This window comes from Onychomys torridus, chromosome 1 (assembly GCF_903995425.1).
Source record: "Onychomys torridus chromosome 1, mOncTor1.1, whole genome shotgun sequence".
Lineage (NCBI taxonomy): Eukaryota > Metazoa > Chordata > Mammalia > Rodentia > Cricetidae > Onychomys > Onychomys torridus.
Window position 1 is genome coordinate 127,039,511 of NC_050443.1, and position 20,152 is coordinate 127,059,662.

The window sequence follows — 20,152 nt, forward strand, 5'->3', positions numbered from 1 at the left end:
AGCAGTGAAGGCAGGAGAGCTGATGGTGTAAGTAGGAGGCCAACCTGGTCCACCTAGAGCTCAGAACTGAGTAAAGGCAGAGACAAAAGAGCTTAGCGGAGGGCCTCTGGGGCTGAAAGGGGACTAGAGCTGTAAATCACAGAGCTGGAGGCCCCAGAGGCTCTGACTAGGCCCTCAGCCCCACTCTGTCCATTTTTCCCTGGAAGCCCACTTGCTAGCAGGGCAGCACATCCCAAGTCTGCTAGGACAGACACACCCATGCCATTCATATTCTTGGTGCATATGCTATAATAAACTCAGCAAACTAAAAGTTTCCTTGAGTTATGTGAGACCTCATAGCCAATTTCAAAAATTTGTGTGTATGTATGCCATGCATGCAAGGTGTCCACGGAAGCCATGCTATCAGGTCCCCTTAGAGCTGGAGCCACAGGTAATTGTGAGCCACCTGATGTGGGTACTGAGAACCAAACTCAGGTCCTATGGAAGAGCAGCAAGTGCCTTTAACCACTGAGCCACCTCTCCAGCTCTACTTACTTGTTTTTAACTTCTAAAAATTACTTTTATTTATGTGTCTGTGTATGTGCACTGAGATCAAAAGAGAGCATCAGATTCCCTAGAGCTGGAGTTACAGGCAGAGTGCACCCTTGGATGTGGAAGAGCAGTAAACACTCTTAACCACGAGCCAAGCCATTAGCTCTTACCCCGGTGTTTTGTTTTGTGCAAGTGTCTTCACTACACAGACCTGGATGGCCTGGAACTCTCTGTAGCCCTGGCTAGTCTCTGATGCCTCTCTCTGCCTCCTGAGTACTGGAATTAAAGGTGGGTGCCACAACAGCTCTGTCTGAGTGCAGGTGCACAAGTGCCATGGTTCTTGGGTGCCAGGCACATAAAGCTCAGAGGACAACTTCCAGAAGTCTCTTTTCACCAGGAGTTCTGGGAAGGGAAGGAACCTGGGTCATTAGATTTGCATGGCATGTGCCATCTGACCAGCCCTCTCATACCAAATTAACCAACCAGGAGGGGGTCTGGGAACTCTCAATGAGTTGGTTTTAAGTATATAAGGTAACCTCAAAGACATTCAGCCCCTCACCCTGAAGGGTCAGTGTTACTTATTTTTTTTAATTGTTGTAACTTAACTGTTAGAATGGGCATAGTGGAGAACACCTATCACCCCAGCACTTGGGAGGATAATCATCAGTTTGAAACAGACAGAGTATCTCAAAAAAAAAAAAAAAAAAAAAAAAAAAGAAAAAAAAAAAAGACAAGAACAAAAAGAACAAAGAATTGAGTCATTGGCCATACAAGAAAAAGGTCACACAGAGTGCACACCTAGAGACCAAGATACCATTCGATGGACATTTATTGAGCACCTATGTGCCAGGCCCTATGTGGGACACCAGAAATATCAAGTCAATGCAATCTGGTCCCTGCCCCAGAGTTCACAGTCTAGGAAAAATCAGGCTCTGTACAACAAAGGGGCATTTCAGTCATCATTTTACAACACACTCTTTGATAAGTTCCCTCAATACTTTGTGATAGCCACAATGTCCTAAAAGCAAGTTGGCATAAATGTGAACAGTCACACAATTGTAGGGACAGAAACCACCTACAAAACCAACACAGTGCTTTCAGATAGTGAACATTATTGTCAGGGAGCATACAAATTGTGCCAATCTGCAGAAACACATACCAACTCAGGAGTCCTGTGGTCCACCTGTTCTCATACATGGCTGAGATATTCTGGACACAAGGCACCTCTGCTTCACACCTGTCTCTGCCTGCCCTGGACAAGAACCCTCTACATTCTTGGGCTTCTGCTGAGAATATCAGATGGCTGAAAGGACCAATCCCTATTAGTTCAGTATGAGATCTCACAGCACATCCTGACTCTTCCCAACTGAGGTGAGTCAATCCTTCTTTTTTTCTCCCCAAGTCTCTGTAATTTACAAGAAGTGGCCGAGCAGCCATCAGTGTGGGGTGGTCCTACTTCACTATATACCTGCTGGGCATTCTAAACAGGACAGAGGAACCTAGAATTTGAGATTAAGCATCCTGGAAGGTTCATTTTGCCCCAAGTGCAAAAGCCCACAGATTAGGTCTGCATAGGGCTAGCTCAGGAAGTTCAAAATCTACAAAGACCTAAGGCAGACTTGGGTTGAGGCTGGAGGCTAAGAGTGAGCTGTGTAGTAGATGGTACAGACCTATAAGAAAGCAGGGATGTTCCACCTTCTCCTCACAGAGGAAGTGTCTATGCTGGCTGGCCAGGATCAGGCCCTAGTAACTTTTTTTTTTTTTTTTTTTGGTTTTGAGATAGGATTTCTCTGTTTAACAGCCTTGGCTGTCCTGGAACTCACTCTGTAGACCAGCTTAGCCTCAAACTCAGAGATCTGTCTGCCTCCCAAGTGCTGGGATTAAAGGCATGTGCCATCACATCTTGCTCAGGCCCCAATAACTCTTACCTCCCTGGGGGTGAGTGTCCCCAGCTCTGTGGTAACTCTGCTTGGACAGAGGCCTACCAGGTAGGTCAGAAAGTCAAATACAGAAAATGTGGTAAGAGGAAGAAGTAAGGTGTCTCTCAGTTGACTGACACCAAATTAGAACAGTTCCAGAGGCCCAAGCAAGCTCTGCTATAGGCTCAAGGCTGGCTTGCCTGGAACAGGGGTCTCTGGCTCCCACTTAGGACTACCTTTCAATTTTCCTGCCCCTCAAGCTGCTCCCTTTTCCCAATGATGGCCCAGACAGAACTTTTAATAAAAAAAAAAAATAATAATTTATTGTCAACAAAGGTAATATATACAACAGGATAAAAGATGCAACAGGACGTCAGGTGAGGGGCGGTAAAGGGAGCCCTCGGCAGGGACGAGGCGGTAAGAGGTAATGGAGGCCTCCTGCTGTAGGAGCCAAAAGTGGGGGAGGAGGTGTCCCCCGAGGTAGTGGGACTCAGTTCAAACCCCATCATGACCACCTCTGCATAAGGCACTGTGCCAGGGGAGAATGATGGGGAGCTGAGAGGAAGGAGGTGTGGGGTCAGAGGGTAGGTCAGCGAAGGATTGGGGAAGGTGTTCTCCACAGGCCCAATGCTGCATCGCCCAACAGCCTAAGCCACCTCTGCCTAATTCAGTCTTGGCCAGGCATTTCTAGTGCCCTGGTGTGACAGTGATGTCACCCCTCCTCCTTCGAGGTCTCCTGGCACCCGGTTTTAAAACTCTCCATCAGGTGGCCAAGCTGGGCAGATCTGAGTGAGATTTAAACCAAGGGGGGATACCCCCTCCCACCTTTCCTTCCTCCCTCCCCTCCCCAGGAAAGTGAAAACTTACACCCCATTTCCTGCCTCTGGTTGTCCCTTAACAGTGGCACCGGATTCTGACAGAACCGTGGACCAGTCTGGGTTGTCACCTGTTCCCACCCCCTTGGTGCCCTGGGGATGCTTGGACCAGTCCTGTAAGAGGCTGACGGCTGGTGGCTCCTCCATCCGAACACGGATAACCTGGAGATCCAGTGTCCCACGAAGCCCCGGAGGGGGAGCTGGGAAGGGATGGGAGCAGAGAGTACAGTTAGGGCCTTCCAATGGTCCCCAAAACTGCAAACCACAGACTACTAGGGTTTTTCATTCCCAAAGACCAAGAAAAGGACTAGGGCTGATTCTTGATTGACCAGCAATGACTAGCCGCACCTCACAGCCCTTAGGCACAGGGCAAGCACTGAATGCAGCTTTCTCTTTGTGTACTTGGCATGTAGTTTCATGATGCCATGATGCTGCTCCCTACTTCTATCTTCAAGACTGCACATAGAAGTGATACAGTGGGGAATGTCTAAGGAAGTCTACCCACGGGGACTGGAGAGATGGCTCAGTGGTTAAGAGCACTCACTGCTCTTCCAGAGGACCTGGGTTAGAGTCCCAGGACCCACGTCAGGCATCTCACTTCTGCCTATAATCCAGCAGGAGGGGTGGGGATCTCACTCCCTCTTCTGGCATCCACCCCACATACATAATGTAAACACTTATAGTACACAGCACATCCTGACTGTTCCCAACTGAGGTGGATAAATAATAAAAGTTAAGTCATTTAAAAAAAAAAAAAAAAAAAAAAAAGAAGTCTACCCATGGCTTTGACCCCTTGGGAGTGACAAGGCAGAGCACATCACACAGACAGCCTGGGTTGATGTCCTAGCTTTGCACTTCAGCATTCATCCAGGCTCCATACCCCTGGAATTGATAGGTGTCACACAGGCAGGGGTCTCAGCATGAGAAGAACAAAGCCAGGCCTCCAGATAGGACAAGGCAGAAAACACAAAAAGTGTTCTCGACTTGGGCCCATGCAAGTGACATTACATGGCAAAGCAATCCTAGTACTTGAGGCAGGCCAACCTGGAGGTCAGGGTTATTTTCAAGCTCAACTGCATGAGACTGCACCCCCCCAAAGCCAGGCCCACACCTTGAATCCCAATGTTTGGGAGGCAGAGGCAGGTGGCTCTTTTAGTTCAAGGCCAGTCTGATCTATAGACTGAGTTGCAAGACAGCTAGGGCTACACAGAGAAAAACTAAAACCAAACTAAAGAAAAAAGGGTCAAACAGGAAATGGTAATCAAACTAAGCTAATTGTATAAACATATTCAGTTAAGTTTTTCTTCCCAGGAATTTTTTTTCCATCCAATTTAAGACAGGTATGATTTTGCTGTTTTGTTTTGTTGTTTTGTTTTTTGTTGTTGTTGGAGTTTAAATTATTCATGAGAATACAAGTTAGGCATGGTGGTCCACACTTTTAATCCCAGCACTCAGGAGGCAGAGGCAGGTGGATCTGAGTTTGAGGCCAGCCTGGTCTGCAGAGTGAGCTCCAGGACAGCCAGGTTTATGTATAGAACTCTAAAAGACCAAAAGGAGCTGAGAATACAGCAAGCTCAGTGAGTAACTGCCTGGACAACTCCAAGCTCTAGGTTCAATCCACAAAGACTCATCAAATCTGGTGTAGACCATACATAATATGTCCATAATCCCAAAGTTCAAGGCCTGCCTAGGCACCTGAACGAGACTCTGTCTCACAATAAAAGTAAACAGAGCTGGGCATCAGCTCAGTGGCAGAACACTCAGGTGAGCTAAGTGTCTTATCTGGAGTAAGCAGACATTTCTTCCTATCTCCCCAGGAAAAAAAGTTAAGGGAACACTGGTCAGAGTAGTGGCAGGAGAGTAAACTGAGGTTTGCAGAGGGACTGATGTGGAGTTGGGAGACAGAAAACGGTAACTGGTGGTTTGGCGCCAGCAAGCCAAAGGCTGCAGTTTACTAGAGAAAAGGAAGCATCTTCTCCTGCCCTATGTGGACCAGACAGGTCACAAACTCACAGCAATCTGCCTGCCTCTGTCTCTTGAGTGCTGGGGTTATTTGGTTTTTGTTTGTTTGTGTAGACAGCATCTCCCTCTACAGCACAGAATGGCCTCAAACTCACCATCCTCTCTCTTGCCTGAGCCTCACTAGTGCTGAGATTACAGTCAGCTGTCACCATCCTCTGCTGACAACTTTAATCAACCCAATAGAGGTAGTGCCTGGCTACCAGTAGAGAGTTTGGTAGACAGAGGGCCAAGCTGCAACCCCACAGATGTCATCTCCTAGATAATATATAAAAAGTGCTGAACCTGGAAGTGTTCTGGCAGTCAACAGATGTTAGCAAAGAAGAGACTTCAGTTTGTTTTGAATAAAGTCTGAGCTCACCAGACTGGAGACAGAGGTAAGAGGCAGTTGAGAGTAAAGATTCTACCTTGGGAATAAATGGGTCGTAACTAGAGGGATGAAGGGGTCAGGATCTGGAAGAGATGATTGCCAGAGAGAAAAAAACCCACTGCTCTTGCAATGGGAGAAGAACTAATCCCTGCTGGGGGCTTCTCTTGAGAGGGGAGAGGTAGACGACTTGGGCCTAGATACTAAAACAGAAAGAGTGGAAGGGCCTTGTGTAGCAATGTTCTCTCAGACTGAAATATTTTATCCTGCAGGGAAGATCCTTAATCAGTAAGATAAACAACTCAAAATAGTTTCAGGGAGTCCCAGAAACTGATGAGATTCACTAAGCTCTACCCTGCAAGAGTAATCAATAAAGCTGTGAGTCCTTTTCCGGAGACGTAAAGCTGAGCTGTAGAAATGCAGAGCTTCAAAGACTTTCAGAGGAGAATAAGCTGCCTGAGATCAGACTACTTGCCTGGAAGCAGAAACCAACTGAGCTACCTGAAAGGGGTTTAGCTCACCTCAGGCACCTGGAAAGGACATTCTCCAACCTGTTGAACTGCCTGGAGGCAGGCAGTACAGTGTGCTGCAGGTTTCCAGCTTTGTGAGTAACATGTCACCCATGCTGGGATGGGCTTTAGTGATGCAGCTGTCTGAGTTATTTCTGCTCTTGTAAGTGACCCCAATAAAACTCACTGGACTTCGGTGGTCTCCGTATTTGGTCTGTAGTTGGTTCCCTGACTGGGTAAATAGATGTATGTGACTTACAACTCCCCAAGAAAAGGTTTGTCACACAACAGGGCTGAGTACCAAGCCTGCAGCTGGATGTTTGAGTGGGCCTGGTGGAAGTACAAGCTACAGCCTGCTGGGTGAGAGACCCTAGCCAAGAAACTGTATGTGCCCAAGACCATCCCCTGAGCCTTTACTTAGGAGCTGTGTTTCCAGCTCCTGGCTTTTCTTTTGAGGTGTGGTTTAGCTACTTTGCCCAGGCTGGCATCAGGTACCTGAGCTCAAAGGCAGTGGCTGAGACTAAAGGTATGCACCATTACAGTACTTGGCTCAGCTACCCTCTCAATAAAACAAAATCATACAGCTTCCTTCCCATGCTCTACTTTTATGAGCAAGACACAGGGAACACTCAGAACTTAGTTAAGGGTCCAGAAGCTAGAGACTCAAGTCACCTGAGTTAAGCACCAATTCTTCCAGGTGACAAGGAGGCGGAGGATCAAAGGGCAGAAATAAAAGGCCAGGAAAGCGAAGTCTGATGTGATAGAGACCAGGACCCTAAATCCACAGAAGGCAAGCTGGGAGCCACTGAATATGCTGACCTGAGCTCAATCTCAGGACCCACAGTGGAAGAAGACAGATTCCTGCGGCCTGACCTCTGACCTCCCTTGCACACCATGGCAAGTGCCCTCCCAGAAGTAAGTGAAATAAGCATTTTTAAAAGCTTAACAACAACAACAACAAAAGAAAGAAAGAGGGGGGGGGGAGAAGAAGGGGAGGATCAGGAGTTCAATGCCAACCTTAGCTAAGTAGTTTGAGGATACAGAAGACCCTGTTTCAAAAAACAAAACAAAACAAAACAAAACAACCCCAAAGCCAGGCATCATACGTTCTTGGGGCCTGGCTTTTAAAGCCAGGTTTTCACTCTGTAACCTAGGCTGACCTCCAAACTCAAAGTGGACCTGGCCACCAGGTTCTCCCAGTGTCCCCCAGCCACTTCCTGTTACAGGGTGAGGGTGGCATACCCCACCCTCTGCCCCTTTTACTTTCTACTCCTTTGGCTGCCACACCTGGTTCCCTCTCTCCTCTCCTCTCTCGCTTCTCTTCACATGGCTGAGGGGCAAATCCACTCTGGACTCTCCCTCTTATCTACACCATACCTAACCATACCTAGGAGTAGTCATGTCCTTCTTTTATTTTTTCATTCCCTCCTGTCTCCGACTCCCAAGTGTTGGATCATGCTTGGCTTATGCTTGGTTTGTAAGGTATTTTTATAAGGACCAAATGAATTACATACCAAAGTTCCTCAGTCAGTGGGACAGGTTACAAACAAGCTGTCAGCAGAAGCTCACTAAGACTGTTGGACTATGGAGCATCGGATTTTTTACACCTGTTTAAATGGCTGAGTGCCTCACTTGGGCCCCTGTGTCACCAGTGTGAAGTGACCTCTTCCGGGGTCCAGCTGGAAGCGGATGAAGTTGAGCACCAAGCTTTGGGAGGCCTAGCACAGCCTAATGACCGCCTCTAGAGCTGCTTGGCCCAGGGCCAGCTTTCTCAGCATTCCAACCCCGTCACTGGCCTGCTCTTGGGGGCTAAACACTGAGCACCTCCACCCTGGGCTCTGGCTGTGATCCAGGGACTCAGCTTCCTCGACAGCCCTCCCAGGAGGGCTCACCTGAAGAGGGGTTTTCTGGCTGAGGCAGGCCCTCCGCTGCTGCTTTGCTATCTTTAGAAGCGTCCTTACTGTCTGTGGTCCTGAGCTGCGCGTGGGAGAAGAGCTGGAGGGCAAAGCCAGGAGGGAAGCTGCCATCCGTGAAGTGTCGGACTTCGGCTGGTGCTGCGAACGTCTCTGTGGGTGACTCAGGAGATGGGGGGTCTGGAAGAAGGCCATGAAGAACTGTGAGGAGAAGAGGCCAGAACCCAAAGGCTTGAGCTTCAGCTGAGCTGCATGCAGGTGCCCTCTGCCTGTCCACTTCCTCATGGACTTTAGGCTACAGTGCTACAGCCAGGCCCAGCACCCCTAGATCCTCTCACCTGGGTCAGGGTCCAGGTTTTTGGTCATATGCCTGCTTCTCTTCTTTCTAGCAGGCTCCTCCTCAGGGGACTCCTTCCATCTCTGACCACGGGGCTTTTTATTTCCTGGCTCTGTGACAGGGGCAACTGCAAAAGGAAAAAACCTTAGCACTTTAAGGCCACTATGCCTGAGTTCTTTAACCTCCTGAGCACACCTGCCCGCCCCAGCCCACGGCAACGGGTCTCCCACGGAGCCTGAGCTCCTCTTGACTGACCAGGCAGCTCAAGGGGGCGGAGTCCTCTGGGCCGGAGCCTCTTAGGGAGGGATGGGTTGTCCTCGGAGTCCAAGAGGACCACGATCTCTGCTGGCATCCTGGCAGGGTCCGGGTTGGAGTTGGGGTCTGGCTGGCCATCCTGGCCTGACTCTGAGGGGGCAAAAGCCCACTGAGCTCCAGGGCCTCTACAGGCCCCACTTTTCCCTCAGCCCTCACCCTCACTACCTAGGCCGGGCAGGGATGGCTGGTCAGCTTGAATGTCTTGCAGAAGGGCTACCCCTTCACTCCAGGCTTCCAAGATGTTGCTCTTCTCAGAGGGGCTCAGGTCCAGGGTATGGGGATGCTGCTCCAGGATGTGTGTGCGAGCAGTATCTGCTGATGGGGACCGGATCTCAGCCCCACACACCATGCACAGCGCCCGTCCACTGCCTCCTGGGCTGTTCCCCACCAGGAACTCCTGTTCCCATGACACTTGCTGCTTGGGTCCCTCACAGCTTTCGACACCTGCTTCCAGCAGGTTAGGCCTAGGTGGTGGCGTCTTTTCCTGTTGGGTTACTGTAGAAAGGGGAAAGTGCTGTAAAGATGCCAGGGTTGGTGGTGCTCAGAACACATCTGTGTGGGGTGGGTAAGGGGATTCCTGTGCAATGCTCCACCTCCCCACTAGATTCTAACAGACCAGTATGAGACACACAGCCAGGATGCCCGCCCGGTATTGCATCTTCACCTTTAAATCTAGTCATGAATCCCACTCTACATGTTTCTGGGGCTACTGGGTACCCTATGTCTGTCTTGACCTCCCTGATTATCTGGCAGGTATCATTCTAGTGAGGCTTCTAGGTTTTCTTACCCAATAGTCAACAGTACCGATATCTGATTTGTAGGCACAATGCACAGTTCATTCTCAAATAGTCCAAGCTGACCTCAACTTTACTATGTAGCTGAAGATAATTTTTAACTCCTGATCTTGCTTCTACCTCCTGAGTACAGCATGTGCCATCATGCCTAGTATTTGAGGTGTTGGGGCCAAACCTAGGGCTTCATGTATGCTAGGCAAGCATTCTACCCATTGAGATATAGGTCTAGCCGTCTCCCTTTAAATTATTAATTAGTGTATGTATAGTAGGGGAACACAATGTACCAAGGAGTGCATGTGGAGGCTAGAGGACAACCCTGTGGAATAAAGTTCTATTCTTCTACCTTTACATGGACTCTAGCAATAGAACTCAGGGTCATGCTGAATTACCCAGGTTGGCCTTGAACATGCAATTCTCCTATCTCAGCCTCCTGAATAGGTAGTATGGGGTTTCACTACCAGGTTTGGCTTTTTAGTTGTCCTAGTTTGCTTTTTGTTTTCTGTTACAATAAACACCAAGACCAAAGCAACTTGTGAAGGAAAGGGGTTACAGGTTACAGTCTATCGTGAACAGGGCCAAAGTGGGAAGGATTCAAGGTAGGAGTTTGAAAGAGGAACACTGCTTGAAAACTTCCTCCCTCAGCCAGGTGGTGGTGGTACATGCCTTTAATCCCAGCACCTGGGAGGCAGAGGCAGGAGGGATGGCCAGGGCTACACAGAAAAACACTGTCTTGAAAAACCAAAAAAGCAAGCAAGCAGACTAGCAAGCCAGCCCCCTCTCAGCTTGTATATAGCTCAGGGCAACCAGCCTAGGGATGGTGCCACACACAGTGGGCTGGGCCCTCCCTCCCACATCAATCAAGATAATTTCCAAGAGATACTGCCTCCAAGCCAGTCTGAAGGAAGCAATTCTTCAGCTGAGGTTCCCTTTTCCAAGGTGACTCTAAAAACTCTGTCAAGTTAAGGAAAAAAAAAAAAAAAAGTTAAATACACCCCTTTATGTCTTCAAAATCAGTACCATATGGGAAATAGTTTTACACACTGCCATATTCACTTTCCAGCTTGAGATGCAGCCTTTGCCCTCTCTGGACCACCAGATTTTGTGTGCTGACCCTGAGGAAATACTTCTCTGAAAATTTTGTCACAATAATGCCATGCTTTTATTAATTACTGTTGATTTTTTTTCAGCACCAGGTAACCAACATCCATTGTTCCAGTAAAACCTAGGTTTCACTTGCAGATTCTTAAAATTGAAATATATCACACAAACTACCCTGATAAGAGTCTACTTCCTGCTAGGCAATGGTGACACACATTTAAATCCCAGCACTCAGGAGGTAGAGGCAGGTGGATCTCTGAGTTCAAGGCTAGCCTGATCTAAGGAGTGAGTTACAGAACAGCCAAAACTACAGAGAAACCCTGTCTCAGAAAAACCAAAAAGTCTTTACTTTCCCTGAAACTTCAAAAGCCACCCAAACCTTGATCAGCTGCATTTCTCTCAATTTCCTGCACCAAGACAGGGTTTCCTTGAGTAGCCCTGGAATAGTCCGTTGTACACTGTGAATATGTATTACTCTCACTGGTTAATAAAGAACTGGCTGGCCAGTAACCAGGCAGGAAGTATGGCAGAACAACCAAAGTAAGGATGCTTGGATGAAGAAAGGCAAAGCCAGGAGTCTGAGCAGACACTGAGAGAAGGACATGCCATAATAAAAAAAGGTACTAAGCCATGTGACAAAGCATAGATAGGAAATATGGGTTAACTTAAAACATAAGTTTGTTAGTAACAAGCCTGAGCTACTGGCTGAGCATTTATAATTAATATTAAGCCTCAGTATGTTTATTTGGGAGCTGCTGGCAGGAGAGAAACTTCCGCCTACAAATGGTATTCCAACATAGGGCTGGAATTTTCACATAAGACCCAACAAAGCTTAAAAAAAAAAAAAAACAACAAACAAACAAACAAACAAAAAAACCCGGAGTCAAGTAGCAGCTTCTTGGTAACTACTTTTTCTTTGTAAGCTCTGTTTGCTAGTGGCATTCAGCAGCAAGGCTCCTTTGAGAGACAGCTTCTTGACTCAGTGCTAGCAGCAAACACAGGTGTGAAAGAGGCACAGCCACCAAATACTTCAATGGGGTTTATGAGCAGTGGGTGATGCACTACTTGATGACAGCATAGACCCAAAAACTCCCCAGAGTTGGGGGCAATAAATGTGGCTCTTGCGCCACTACCTCCACCATGAAGCTTGGCTATCAGGGAACCAAACTGGGTGAAGCCAGCCGCCAAAGCAGAAGCAGAGGTCCTAGCCATGCTGCCTAGCAGTTTAAAGGCTCATGTGGTCAGAAAAAGATTACAGATATAGATGGAAAAAAACCCCTCTAAAATGAGTTACACTGTATTTAAAAATATACATAGGCTTGAGAGAGAAAAGAGAAAGTACAGCTAATCATAAAGCCACATAAAGATGAGAAATACACAGAGAGTCTGGATCCTGTATGTTATTGTGTTGTCTTTAAATTTTTTGGCTGCTAAGTGACACTGAATATATAAAAACTGCTAGATTGAACCAACCTATATATTTAAAAAATACCTTGACTTCAAAATCTAAGTTAAAAGGTGTTTCTTTGGGGGAGAATACTCTCTGAAAGTTCTGACTACAGACATAAAGAAATAAATCTACAAAAACTATAAAACAGGGGGCTGGAGAGATGGCTAAAAGGTAAGAGCACTGGACGTTCTTCTAGAGGTCCTGAGTTCAATTCCCATCAACCACATGGTGGCTCACAACCATCTGTAATGAGATATGAGATCAGATGCCCTCTTCTGGACTACAGGCATACATACAGGCAGAACTCAGTATAAATCATAAATATAAAAAAACCCAACAACTACAAAACATGTAACATCCATTTTACCTGCTTAAATATAAAACAAAAAATCATCTTTGGCTAACCTGTGTACAACACACACTCTGTACCTGTATTAATACAAAAATGTATGCTACCTTTAAAAGTTTATGTATTTTCAGAACAAGGAGACCAGACACCAATGAAAACAGATGGCCCAGGTGATCCAGCATCTGAAAATGCCTCTTTTACACTCTTCTCAAAATTCTACATTCAAAACAGATTAAAAGCTGCTGCCTGAGATGGTCCAGTGTCTCAAACTACTCCAGCTAAAACCCAATAATTATACTGGTTTTATCAAGGTTCCCCCCCCAAAACTCACAAACAATAGAAAGTAGTGTACAGAATACTTACATTCCCAAAATATTGGTTATGGATGTTTGCTATCATTTAAGGGAGGGTTGGTTACAAATTGTTATTTTGTTTTGGTCATAGTTAAAAAACAAAACAAAACAAAACAAAAAGGCCAAATAAAGGAGTTAAATTCAAAGATCTCTTTCTAGGGGGAAAAAAAAAAGAAGGATCTGATATAGGAAGGACAGGAAAAAAGAATAGATTATAGACTCTACTTTAATCCAAAACACAGCTATTAATCTAAAATATTTTAAATTGATATGGATTTTGGTTTATTAATACAAATTTAAATTTATTTTAGCTATACTATATGTATGTTTCTACTCTTATTTGGGGTATTGTATTTATGCAACTCACTTAAAAATGTAATGCATATGCCAGGCGGTGGTGGCACACGCCTTTAATCTCAGCACTCAGGAGGCAGAGACAGGCAGATCTCTGAGTTTGAGGCCATCCTAGTCTACAGATTGAGTTCCAGGCCAGGCTCCAAAGAGAAACTCTGTCTCCAAAAAAAAAAAAGTAATGTATAATTAAAAATACAGATTAATAGTCATCTATAATAGTCAAATTTATAGTCATGTTAGGAATGTTTTCAAGGTCATACACAGATATATTTAGATAGACACATGGTCTTCAAACACTTCAAAGACTTACATATTAATAAGTTTAATAATCTAAGGCTTTTCATGGCAGTGAGACAGGTCTGCTCCCAGCAGCACCAATCTACTTTTGAGAGAATGGGCATCAAAGAAACTCCGTATGGAGTTTGCTTTCTTTATGGTAAAAGCTGGCCATTTGGGCCAAGAAACTGCCCTTGCCTCAACTGCTGGCAGTATATTGTTCAAACTGGACAAACAGGATGAAAAAGAAAGCAACTGCCAAACTTTGCCAAGACAAGGTAGTAGAGTCCCTCAAAATTCCCTGTTTCTCAAATGTCAGCTATACCAGGCCTGTAGGCCAAAGTTAGACACCCCAACATTCAGAACCACCTAGGTTAACTGTGCAGGCAGCCTGATGTCCCTGTCATTAGGTAATATTTGACCCTTCTGGAGTCTTTGACAGAGTTGAAGACTAGATAATCATAGTTAAAAAGTTTCCCTTAGTTACAATAAAAGGTAAATTAGGCATAAAACTTTAGAGTCACAAAGAGAAGATATACAAAGAGTATTTTCTCTAAATTTGCCAAATACAAATGGACTCAATATTGTAACTGTAATTCTTACTTAATAACTGTTTTGTTATAGTTTTACTATGTTAGAGTCAAAACCTTTTTTAATTAGACAAAAAGGGGGAAATGCTGTGGAACAATTCTTCTGTATACTGTGAATATATATTACTCTCATTGGTTAATAAAAGAACTGACTGGCCAGTAGGGCAGGGCAACCAAACTAAGGATGCTGGGATGAAGGGTGGAGTCAGAGGAGTCATGAGCAGACAGGCACAGAGAGAAGATTGACATGCCATAATGAAAAAAATGGACCAAGCCACATGGCAAAGCATAGATAAGAAATATGGATCAATTGAAAATATAACAGTTAGCTAGTAACAAGCCTGAAATATTGCCGAGCATTTATAATTAATAGTAAGCCTCAGTGTGTTTATTTGGGAGCTGATGACAGGACAGAAACTTCCACCTACACTAGATCTCAAGAGATTGGCCTGCCTCTTCTTCCCAAATGTCCTGTACCACCATGCCTGGCTTCTCTCAAATTCTCATCCCCTTTAAGCTCCTGCTACAGCTCATTAAACTCTGAGCACTTCCTAGCAAAGTTCCAAATGGTCAGGTTCACCAGAGAAACATCCCACTTTCCTGGTACCAATTTCTGTCCAAGTTTGGTTTCTGTTGCTGCGATAAGCACCACAACCAAAAGCAACTGGGGGAAATATGCTGGCTAGTTTTATGCCAACTTGACATAAGCTGGAGTTATTGAGAAAATGCTTCCCACAAGCTGTAGGCAAGCCTGTAGAGCATTTTCTTAATTAGAGATTGATGTGGAAGGGTCCAGTGCTTGTAGGTGGAGCCATCTCTGGGTTGGTGGTCCTGGGTTCTATTAAAAAAGCATGTTGAATAAGCCATGGAAAAGCAAGCCAGTAAACAGCACCCTCCTCCAGGTTCCTGCCCTGCAATGGGCTCCTGCCCTCACCAGATAATGAACTGTTAAACAGGACGTGAGTGAAATAAACCCTCCCCTCCCCAAGTTGTTTTTGGTCATGGTCATCACAGCAGTAGTAACCCTAACTAAGAAAGGGAGGAAAGGATTTACTTAAAGGTTACAGTCCATCATCCAGGGATGCCAAGGCTGGAGAAACCAGAGAAAAGGGACTTACTGACTTACTCCCAGGCTCCTTCAACTACCCTTCTTACGCAGCTCAGGCTTACCTATATCAATCAGCAATCAAGTAAATGCTCCACAGATAGGCCAATAGGCTAATCTGATGGAGGCAACTCCTCAATTGCGGTTCCCTCTTTCCAGATGGCAACAGTATCAATCACAATAATATATATTCTTTTGAGGGTGAGGATGCTAAATTTGATCATCTTACTGTTACCAAAAGAACTAGTATGCAGGGAATGGTTGCTCTGCCTGTTCCTCTACAGGTTGAGGCCTCTCCCAAAAGTCAACCTCTTTCTCTCAAACCAGCCTTCCTCTTTTCCAGGGTGCTCCTGAAGTATTTGCAATGATGGCCATGCCCCCTTTGGCTTGTGTTATTGGCTCTCTGTATATAAGAACTAAAAGCTCCCACAGAACAGAAACTCTCAGTTCAGCATCCAGCCTGGTACTCTTCTGAAAAGTGCCCATGATCCCTGGGTACTCTCTCTACCTACTGGGACTCCTTCATAGCTGGGACTTTAGGAAGAGATAGCATCTACAACAGTTTAGGTCCCAGAACCTTTCTCCCATGTGACAGGTCCTGAAGTTTCAACTGGCCTAACCCAGGTCTTGTGAGGTCACCAACCCAGACAGTAATTCTTCCAGTCAGTCACAGTCAGTTACCTTTCTGATCTTGAGTTTTACAGGCAGTCAGGGAACCTGTCCTCCCTGGTTCTCTTAACTTGCCCATTTCTCCTCACGTCACTCTGAAAACTATTTCCAACTTCCTGCAGGAGCTGCAACCTATCAGCTGACCATGCCACTACCTGTTTTGTCTCCTACAGAGCACAGCACAGCACCAGCTCTTGATAGACTTCTGTTTCGTGTCTAAACCTCAAGCACAACAATACTAAATATCAATGACAAGGGACTGGCCTCCTCCTTCAGGTAATTCTCACTTGTTGCCTGCTGACAACTCCTATATTTTATTTCAGTGGTATTAGGGATTGACTGTAGGGTTGCATACTTGTTATTTAGCAAGTGTGCTACCAATGAGCTCTATCTCTAGGTAAATTTTTTTTAAACTTTTTGAGATAAGATTTTTGTTTGTTGGTTTTTTTTTTTTGTTTGTTTGTTTTTTTGTTTTTGTTTTTGTTTTTTGAGACAGGGTTTCTCTGTGTAGCTTTGCACCTTTTCCTGGAACTCACTCTGTAGCCCAGGCTGGCCTCAAACTCACAGAGTTCCGCCTGCCTCTTCCTCCCAAGTGCTGGGATTAAAGGCTTGCACCACCACCACCACCACCACCACCACCGACACCGCCGCCGCCGCCGCCGCCGCCCGGCTAGAGATAAGATCTACAGCTCAGGATGGCCAAGAATTTGTGATTCTCCTGCATCAGCCTTCTGAGTAGCTCAGATTACAAGCCTGATCATCAGGCCTGGCAACTCATATGTATACCCAGGCAAGGCACTCACAAAAATTCTAGGTGTAGATATCCAAATGCTTAGTTAATCACTCTGCTAGAGCCTGTAAGAGACATTGTGAATTTAAAGACCTATCCCAATCTTCCACCAAGTCTGCACCTCAGCCCTGTCTATCTCAGTAACTGGTAGATAATCCTTCCACTTTCAAAAAACAGAACTGTGGTGGTTTGAATAAGAATGGTCCAAAAGACTCATGGACATGAATGTTTGGTCCACAGTTAGTGGAACTGTTTGGGAAAGACTAGGAGGTGTGGTGTTGCTAGAGATTGTGGGTCCCTGGGGGAAGACTTAGAGGTTTCAAATGCCCCACACCATTCCCAGTCATTACATATGCTCTTTCTCTCTGCCTTTCCCAGGCAGCTCCTGCAGTCTCTCTGCCTTGTGCTTGTGGATCAGGTGCAAGCTCTCAGCGACTGCCCCATCATCATGCTTGCTTGCCTGCCTGCACCCATGCTCTAGGTTGTGAGGGTCATGGACTCTAAACTCCAGATTAAGTTTTTCCCCCACCCCTGAGACAGCTTCCTGTGCAACCCTGACTATCCTGGAATTCCTCACACTATAGACCAGGATAGACTTGAATTCAGGGATCTACCAGCCAGCCTGTCCTCTGCCTCCCAAGCACTGGGATTAAAGGTATATGCCAACAAAGCCCACAGACAAGTTGCTCTGGTCGGCCTACAACTCACTAGGTAGACTAGGATGACCTGAAACTCAGCAGTCTGCCTGCCTCTATGTGGTGGTTTTCTGTTCCCCAAAATATTGTGCACCCTAATAAACTTATCTGGGGTCAGAGAACAGAACAGCCACAATATTAAACATAGAGGTTAGGCAGTGGTAGCACATGCCTTTAATCCTAGCATTCCAGAGGCAGAAATCCATGTTTTCAAGGATACAGCCAAGCATGGTGACTCACATCTTTAATCCCAGGGAGTGATGGTAGAAAGCAGAAAGGTATATAAGGCAGTGAAGACCAGAAACTAAAAGCTTCAGGCTTTTGAGCAATTCAGCTGAGAGCCATTGGGATGAGGACACAGAAGCTTCCAGTCTGAGGAAACAGGATCAGCTGAGGAACTGGCTGGGTGAGGACATTGTGGCCTGTTCTGTCTCTGTTCTGTCTCTGTGATCTTCCAGCATTCACCCCAATACCCGGCTCCTGGGTTTGATTTTATTAATAAGACAAGATTCATGCTACACTTCTGCCTCCTGAGTGATAGAATTAAAGGCGTGCACCACCACAGAGCCCAAAGAACAAAACTTTGAACTCATTCCCTTTCTCATACCCCAGATCTTTCTAGAACCTTGTGCCTAGGCTGAGAGGCCTCTAGAATCTTTGCACTTTCTCTAAGACCTCTTCCTTCTGTTCTTTTCTATTGTTAGTTCTTTTCTCTGTGTAGTGCTGGGATTAAAGGCATGTGTCACCGCTGCCTGCTTTAGAAACAAAACTCCTACTATATCCCCACTTCTCTATTCCACTTTCACGTTCCCTAAAAAACTGATGGCTGGGCCAGGGAGAGGGCTGGGTTGATCAAAGTTCTTGCTGCCAAACCCAATGAGCCAAATTCAACCCCACACGGAAGAGTTGACTCTCAAAAGTTGTCCAGACATCTTCATGAATGCGTACTGTGACACACAAACCAAGTTAAAAAGAACTCATTGCCACCTAGCACAGTATAGTTCAATTTACCTGTTGGGATTTATGTTCAAGAGCAGGGCTTCATCTACCCTGTTCAGCCCGTTACCACATCTCCAACCCCCATCCCTCCCTCCCCCAACACTCGCGCCTGAAACAATGCTTGGCATATTAGTTGTCCAATAAATAAATACAGTTGAATGAATGAACCTCTGTAGAGGTCTAGTTCCTTCTGTGATGAGGCCACCTTGGCAGGGAGGCTGAGTGGCTTAAGCGTGAGCCTTTGACAATAGCAAGCTCTCCATAAACCGGCACCGGCAGAAAATAACCTGTGTGATGCAAACACTGGGAAGGATGTGGTCTTTATTTTTCGAATTTTCTAACCCTCCCATCTCCAGAAGGGAGGAGTGCAGAATTCCTGAAATTCAAGAAGCACAACGACCGAGTTCCCACTCTCTTTTGGGTACTGTCTTGCTAAAGGGAAACAAGTATTCCACCACAAGGAAATATTTGTTTTCATGACTCTAATAGTCTTCCACAAAGGTAGCTCTTTGTTTTCGCCTTTGGACCAAAGAAGCAGAGGAAGAGAAAGGGGGAAGGGGAGGGCAAGTTATTTGCAGATCGTCTCCCAAATACCTCCGTTGGTGAATAATCTCCATATAGATGGCTTAGGCCCCCCCCGGGGCCCCCTCCCCCAGCAAGTCCCGCTTTTCTCAAACTGGGTGCTGCTAGCAGCTGCATTCAACGGCCGGGTTCTAGAACTGACACCTGTGGCTCCTGCGAGAGGAGGTCTGGGAATGAGGATAGGACTGTTTCTAGAGGGCAGGGTTCTTAAAATTCTCCTCTCGGAGGTTACCAGCCGCGCTCGCCTTCGCCCGGGTTATCGCTACGGCGCCCAGCCTGGGGCCTAGAGGCCTGCTCGCCCCTCGGCCTAGGACAATCAGGCCGGAACGGGGAGATGGCGGCGTAGCACAAACCACAGTCCTGGGAATCGAGCCTTTAGGCTGGGCCCGAGGGGGCCCAGGGAACCGGAAGACCCGAAGCGCTCGTTCTGTGTGGATGGAAGTCTCCAGACCCCGAGCGGGGGAGGGGAGGAGGACGGAGGGGGCTGCGAGAGGCCCGGGATTCCAAACCCGAGTGGGGGAGGAGCGAGGGCGCGCGCCCGCCGGGGACCCGGCCGGGAAGGGCCCGCCGGGGCTGCAACGCTGGCCTGGGACCGCGCCCGGGGACCAGGGGCTGGGGGCCGGGGACCGGGAGCCGGGGTCCGAGCCCCTGGCCGCCATGCGGAAGTGAGGTTCCCCTCCCCCTTACCTCGGAGCATCGGCTCAGGCCGCGGGATCACGGCAACCACCACGGCCTCCTCGTCGTCCTCCCCTTCCTCACACTTCAGCGTCACCTCGAAGCAGTCCAGCGCCGCGGCGCCCTCGGCTCTCAGGGCCATGGCGAGGCGGAGAAGGGCGACCCGATAGCGGAGGACGGGCGCGCAGGCCCCGGCGCGCCGCCACTGGCGGCCGCCTCCCGCCCCGGACCACGCAGGGCCCGCGGACCGTCTAGCTCACCCGCCTCCCGCCCGGCCGCCCGGCCAGCCACGGGCTTCACGGCGTCACGACCCCAAGCGGGGAGGGCTCGATCCGAGGCCCCCCCGACCCGCCGCTCCCTTTTATGGAGGCTCATTGTCAGCGTCCGTCCGGCAGCCCCGCCTCCTGGCCCGGCTAGCCAATCGCGTGAGGGCTTCCCCCCAGCTCCGCCCCAGGCACGCGTCTGGGCCAGAACCCCGGGCAGCGCCGAGTCCGTGGCTGCTTCCCGCAGCCGAGAGGCCCGGAGTCGCCCTTGGGAGGGGCGCCCGCAGCCGCGGAGACCCAGCCGGGCAGCCCCACCTGCCGCTGG

At 47.5% G+C, this 20,152-nt stretch overlaps 1 protein-coding gene across 5 annotated transcripts; it reads right to left on the reverse strand.

Moving 5' to 3' along the window:
• Positions 1 to 3,019: 3,019 nt before the first annotated feature.
• Spindoc (spindlin interactor and repressor of chromatin binding) lies at positions 3,020 to 19,949 on the reverse strand. Of its 5 annotated transcripts, none has more exons than XM_036203805.1 (6): positions 19,577 to 19,949; positions 8,951 to 9,280; positions 8,726 to 8,875; positions 8,472 to 8,597; positions 8,113 to 8,313; positions 3,020 to 3,525 (listed from the first exon to the last, which is right to left on the reverse strand). In XM_036203805.1, exons 1-6 carry the CDS (start codon positions 19,704 to 19,706, stop codon positions 3,314 to 3,316), a joined length of 1,149 nt encoding a protein of 382 aa, XP_036059698.1. In that variant the 5' UTR covers positions 19,707 to 19,949; the 3' UTR covers positions 3,020 to 3,313. The 5 variants fall into 5 exon arrangements, with proteins under 5 accessions (XP_036059698.1, XP_036059705.1, XP_036059691.1 ...); XM_036203812.1 differs by having other exon boundaries at positions 8,182 to 8,334; XM_036203798.1 differs by having other exon boundaries at positions 8,113 to 8,334.
• Positions 19,950 to 20,152: the final 203 nt, after the last annotated feature.

Bases quoted from the DNA above. Each gene is read 5' to 3' on its own strand.
- Spindoc (XM_036203798.1), bottom strand. From the start codon at position 19,706: ATGGCCCTGAGAGCCGAGGGCGCCGCGGCGCTGGACTGCTTCGAGGTG. The intron at 9,281-19,576 runs GTAAGGGGGAGG...CCCTTTCTACAG, and splicing joins GCCTGAGCCGATGCTCCGAG to TAACCCAACAGGAAAAGACG. The intron at 3,526-8,112 runs GTGAGCCCTCCT...ATCCCTTCCCAG, and splicing joins GCCAGAAAACCCCTCTTCAG to CTCCCCCTCCGGGGCTTCGT.